This window comes from Chrysochloris asiatica, unplaced genomic scaffold (genome assembly GCF_000296735.1).
Source record: "Chrysochloris asiatica unplaced genomic scaffold, ChrAsi1.0 scaffold00028, whole genome shotgun sequence".
NCBI lineage: Eukaryota > Metazoa > Chordata > Mammalia > Afrosoricida > Chrysochloridae > Chrysochloris > Chrysochloris asiatica.
Window position 1 is genome coordinate 382,925 of NW_006408546.1, and position 6,000 is coordinate 388,924.

At 47.4% G+C, this 6,000-nt stretch overlaps 1 protein-coding gene across 1 annotated transcript in view; it reads right to left on the reverse strand.

Annotated features, from left to right (window-relative positions):
* PLCL2 (phospholipase C-like 2) overlaps positions 1 to 2,652 on the reverse strand; it is a 247,028-nt gene extending 244,376 nt beyond the window's left edge. The window contains exon 1 of the mRNA XM_006840000.1: positions 2,256 to 2,652. Coding sequence (XP_006840063.1) covers positions 2,256 to 2,588 — 333 coding nt within the window. The 5' untranslated portion in view covers positions 2,589 to 2,652. The remainder of the gene's footprint in view (positions 1 to 2,255) is intronic.
* Positions 2,653 to 6,000: the final 3,348 nt, after the last annotated feature.

Sequence of the window (6,000 nt, forward strand, 5' to 3'; positions counted from 1 at the left end):
CTCCTTAAGTTGTCGTTGTTAAGTGCCATCAAGTCAGTTCCAACCCATAGCGAACCTGTATAGGGTTTCCTAGGAGCGGCTGGTAAGCTTGAATCACTGACCTTGTGGTTCAAACCAACTTTGCAGTTCAACGCATTAACCTACAATGCCACACCAGGACTCCAAGTTATCATAGGAGATACAAAACAATAAACAAGATATGGAATTGGCAAATCCAAAACCTCCTGTTTTAGCAATTAATAAAACTTGAAAGAGAAAACTTGTACTTTCTTGACATTCCTTCTTTTCTTTATTTAGTCAGTAAGCAAATATCTATTCAGCCCCTGCTAAATTCTTCGCACTGAGTATTTAGGAATATAGTAGTGACCTCCAATAGAAAGAAGAAAAATGAGAAAACAAGGTTTCAGAATTCAATGAAAGGATCAATGTCATTTCTAAAACAAGTCACTTCTGAACAATAAATCATGTTCCCATGTTCTTCTAAAGTAATCACTGAAAAAAATTATATCTACTGACAAGTTCTCAATCCTGTGTATCAGAAATATTGATAAATCATCTTTCTTTTGAATCTCCCATGAATGTCATTAAAATAGATGTTGTGACTAAATAGTTATACTTATTAATTCCATGATAGATACCAAAGACTAAGCCCTCAAAAGATACATGTTTATCTTGGGAGAGGAAGCTATATCTAGTAAGACAGTGTCTTCTCTGGTGCCATAAATTTCATTAATTTAACACCACAATGCAAAATCACCAGAAATAATTGATATCCAACAAAAACAATAATGACAAGTAACTCTTGTCAATGGTATTGATTATCATACAAAGTTGAGACCAACTTCCATGGAAACATAAGTCACAGAGTAAAAGACAATATGAGTCAGTAAAAGATACGTATGCAACAAAAATACATTTTACTTTTATTAGTCTATAAATAAATGTGTTGTATGTAGTTAATACATTTAATATTTAAGACCTTCATTCATTTGTGTACTTGCCCAGACATAAACTGTGCAAACATATGACAAATTGAACAGCAGCTTCACAACTGTCTGTTACAGAGTATAGCAAGGTGGTATATTTCACTAGGTCACTGAAAAAGTTGCTAACACCATCAGACATTTTACAGTACTTGGAAGATTTCTTCTAGATCCAGCTAAATTTCAAATATCATCAAGTACCAATTCTCTTCACAGTGGTATATTCTGCCCTCTCTCTCATGGGTTATCAGCCACAGGAAGTATGGGTGCAGCCTTGTCTATGTGCTTTACTGCTCAAGGTCCTAGTAACCCTTTGATTTTCAGAAAGCAACGTTTCCATATTTGCTTCACACAAGTTGAATGAGCCAGTTTTGCTTAAGGCACTGCTCTTCTTAGCTCATCAACTATTTTTCACTTCATGTCAAGTGAAATATTTTTACATTGCAGACCAAAATGTAACATAAAAATGAAACCACAACAAACTCAGGAGTTCCTAATATTCTTCAGTTTAAAATGCACGCAAACAATCGCTGGCTTTCTTCTGCTACATAACATGATGTAAAAGATAAGAAAAGCGAACGAACTGCCCCAAAGAACTTACATACAAGAATTGGAGGCCTGCCTACTGCAGCAAGGAAAAGATTAAACCGTGCAGGACTATAATTTCTCAGTGATTTTGAGTCTAAGAAAACAGAAATCTGCATTTATGGTCAGAAACCTACTTCATTTCTCCATATGTCTGAGTGAGTATAGATTATGTACCCTCAAAGCAAAACCATTTGCCAAAGTCAATTATATCTACAGATCAAAAAAAAACAAAAAACAAAAAACCATTGCCATGGAGTCCTATGAAATAATCTGTATTCGCCTCTTTGAAATAAAGAAAATATGTCTCCACATAACAGTCAACTGTCCTTAAAATAGGAAACCTCTCAAGGAAGTCTGTTACCAACCTAAGATACCAAAGAAGAGTATGCCCTGCCCAGGCAGATACAGGCCATAATTCCAGGCCAATCTTGTAAGAGGTGACAGCCCAAGTTCAACTGGGGATGCCTGTACACAGCTCCCTTTGCACCTTAGGAATCACCTCTCCTTTTTTTCCAAATGCCATTTGCAACCAATTCGTGCTCAAATACCCAAAGCACCAGAACACCAGTGGCTCCTGCTAGCAGTGGGCTCCCTCGACATCTCCCTCTTTACACCCTTTCCACCTACAGAAACAGACCCCAAGGACGGTTGGGGGTGGGCTTTGAGCGCCCTTCTTCCACCTACCTTGATGATGCTGCTCCGGCGGGGCAGGCCTCCTGGCTTGCTCTCCCGGGGGAGGGGGCCAGCGGCCGGACTGGGGGTCAGGGCGATCGCAGTGCCGTGTGGTCCCTTGGCGGGGCTGGCTCTGGCTTCGTCCCCAGACACGCTGAGGCTGCAGTCTCCGTTAGAAACCCCGCCGCTGTCATAGCGCGCCCGCCCGTGGCCGAGGCGACCTCCCCCGCCGCCGCCGCCGCCTTCCCCGGCTGTGGCTTTCAGAGAACCCTTGGTGCCGAGGGCCGGGCTCGGGGAGGTGGGTAGGGCCCCGCCGGCGGTGCCCCCCCGGCCGCACTCCGCCATGGGCGCCCCGCGACCCGCCAGCACAAAGCCGCGTCCCCGCGTCCCCGCCGCCGCCTCGGGCCGCCGCGCGGCCCCTCCTCCTCTCCTCCTCCTCCCGCCGCCTCGGCCGCTTCTTCCGCTTTTTTTTTTTTTTTTTTTTTTAATTTAGATGTGATGTTTGTTTCGAGCTCGCCTCGCGCACAGTTAAAGTGGTGGTGACAGAATTATCGGAAGATTCCTGCAAGAGAAAGAAGAGAGACACAAGTCAGCTCCCGCGGCGGCGGAGCCCCGCTCCAGGCACCTGGGGAAGGAAAACACGCCCTGACACACGCGCCGCCGCGGGCGCCAAAAATAACCCGCGCGGGCCGAGCGCCCACCCGGGGTAAAGGAGCGCCCACTTCAGGGGCTCAAGGTTCCCACCCCGAGGTAACATGACCTCCACATCAGAGGCTGGGGCACTCTTCCAGGGGGCTCAGGCTAACCACTGTGGGGTTCGGAGCACCCACAGCGCGAGAACCGGCTACCTTCCCTAAGGGATCGGGGCACCTACTCTGGGCACCGGGCGCCCACCTCGGGCGCCCGGCCAAGGGGAAGCAGCGTTCTCTCAGACGCTATCCGGCCACACGGAGGCGCCTCCCGAGGGTCACGCGGCCCCGGGCGGACGGGAGGGAGGCGGCGCGGGGATTGCTTCGGACCCCAACTCTTGGGAGGCCGCCAGGAGCCCGGGCCCTCTTCGCTTTTCACCCCAACCTCCAGGACCCGCTGAGGCCCACGGCGCCGGGTGTAAGCGCGCGCGGCGGGCAGGGTCGGCTTGGCTGTCCCAGACACGGGTGCGACCCAGGGGACAGCTCCTCGAGGGGGCAGTCCGGACCCACCCGCCTCCGCCTCCACCTCCGCCTCGCTGCTGTCTCTACCGCCGGGGCTCGGCGCTGCCCCCTACAGGTCGCGGGGACCCTTCCCCCCACAGCCCCCGACCCACCGCCAGCCTCCAGAGCTCCTGCTGGAGGTCTCGGTTGCTCTCATCGAGGCCCCGTCTTCGGGCCACGGGGATCACGGTACTGAGGATGGCAACGGGCGGCAGCTGCAGGTTCTAAATACACCCCTGCCGGTGGCTCTGTCGCAACTGTCAATCACCGGCTCGGCGCCGGGAGGCACAAGGACCGCACAGGCCACGGGCTGGAGCTCAGGTCCCGGTCTAGGGGGCTCAGCCTCTGTGCCTCCCGCTTCTCCCCACCCCGCGCGGAGAATTCGTACCCTTCCCACCCAGTTCGGGAAAATGCCATCCGGACGTTCCCCTTTGGGCTGCCCCTGCCAGTCACACCTGGTTCACATATTAAAGCCAATTGCGTTTCCTTGGGCTTCTGAACCGTGAGTTGATTGAACAAGTTGCAAGGAAGATATTGTTGTTAAGTGCCATGGAGTCTGTTCCAACTCATAGCGACCCTATATAGGGTTTCCGAGGAATGGCTGGTGAGTTTGAACCGCCGACCTTGCAGTTCAAATCGACTTTGCAGTCCAGCGCATGGTGGTGGTGGTGGTGGTGATGTGCCATGCAAGTCTGGCCTGTGCCTTTAGTTGCCCCACAGTGCCTGCCTGATGGTCCACCCAATATGGGCTTGGCCCTGAGTCAGACTCATCTTCAGGGTTTCCTCTCTCTCTCTCTCTCTCTCTCTCTCTTGCTCCTCCTTCTCCCATAGCACTCTCCAGGCCTAATTACTGCCCTAAAACTCAGCTCTGATTATGTTGCTCTCATACATAAAGATTAACTTCCCACCTGACAGGACACAAACTCCACATCGCGGCTCCCTAGGGCGCACTCTGCCTAGTCCCACCACCCATTCATGATCCCTGGGCTCTAGCTGCCCTTCTTTTGCACCCCACACCCCTGATCCAACTTATGTGTTTCCTTTTCTGAGAATGCACACCAGGACAGATGCAAAGGAGAAGCTGATCCTCTTGGGGATGAACTTGAAGACCTTATTTTCATTAGCACGATGTAGTAAACTGCCAAGTAGCCTCGAAGCCACACCCTCCATTGCCCCTGAAAACAACGTCAAACACCTTCAAGTTATTCTTGGGGAAGTTTTAATTCTTCTGACTCTCTGGAATCATGTTTTTGTAACCTATTTCCACAAGCTTTTATCTATCTCTTGCCAACCTGGACCTACACACCAAAAGAAATATTTTCACATCGACAGACAACAATGTCAATATTTTATTCTGTCCCATCCCTTTTCTACCTTTCTTCTCTAATTTTGTTGCAATATATTAGTTTCAAAATAATACTCTTGTGATAGATTTGCTGAAAAGATATATACAAATAATTCAAATTAGATTCTTAATCTATCTTACTGAATTTAAAACAATCATAATAGATTATGAGTGTGCTGTGGAGGAAGGAAAAAAATGCTTTTGAGTCTTTATTGTAAAAGTTCTCAAACTCTGATATTTGGGGTAAATGCCTCCAAGTAGCTCTGCCCTTTCAACATTAGTTTCTAACTTTTTCCTCCACATTGACCAATCAGTAAAATGCTAGGAAGAACCATTGATTCTACAATGATTACAAAGGATTTACAGGGTAGCATATTGGGATTTGAATCTCCAAGATGCTTTTTATAAAGCCACCATCTCACTCCCCTAATGCCCTCCAAAATGAACACCTATCCATCTCACTCTGGATTCCCAATAGGTCAAACCAGGGAGACTTCGTTGAAATAGACTTGGCATTTAAATTAAAATGTTTCCCAAAGCATCTTGGCAGACCTGTAACTAATGATGCCAGAAGCCCAAGACCTGTGCCAGATTTCTTTTTATCCCCTTAAGTGCTTGTCTCCCACAAGCCGTTGGTCACATGCCTGCTGATGTTGTAGCTGTACTTCTTCATCACACAAACAGCCAAACCGTAGGTACCATTTCTTCAATATGGAGAGGGGAAGCAGCATGTTCCTCTGATATGTGTGCTTTTCAGCTTCCAATAGGCTTTCTTATAGCTAAGCTCAGATTTTATTTTTAATCATGAATAGCATGGTAAGCAATTGTTTCTTTTTTTTTTCCTGCCTGTCTCTCTGCAGTTACTAAGTGATTGCTTTCCATTTGTCCTATTCCATGAGCAGTGTTATTGAAGAAATTGTAAATATTTAGCCAAAATTCTTGCTAAAGTGTTTTCATGGCATTATAAAATTCATAGAAGTTAGAGTTAGAAAAAGATCCAAAATAGCATAGTCATTCCTCAGCAAATACTGTCTAATGTTGTTGGGTGACATCGAGTCAATTTTGACTCATAGTGAAATTATACAAAACAGAACACTCCCCATTCCGCACCGTCATCACAATTCTTAGCTTTAAGCCCATTGCTGCTGCCACTAAGTCAATCCATCTCACTGGGGGTTTTCTTTGTTTTCGCTAACCCTCCCTGATAACATATCTGAAGTAT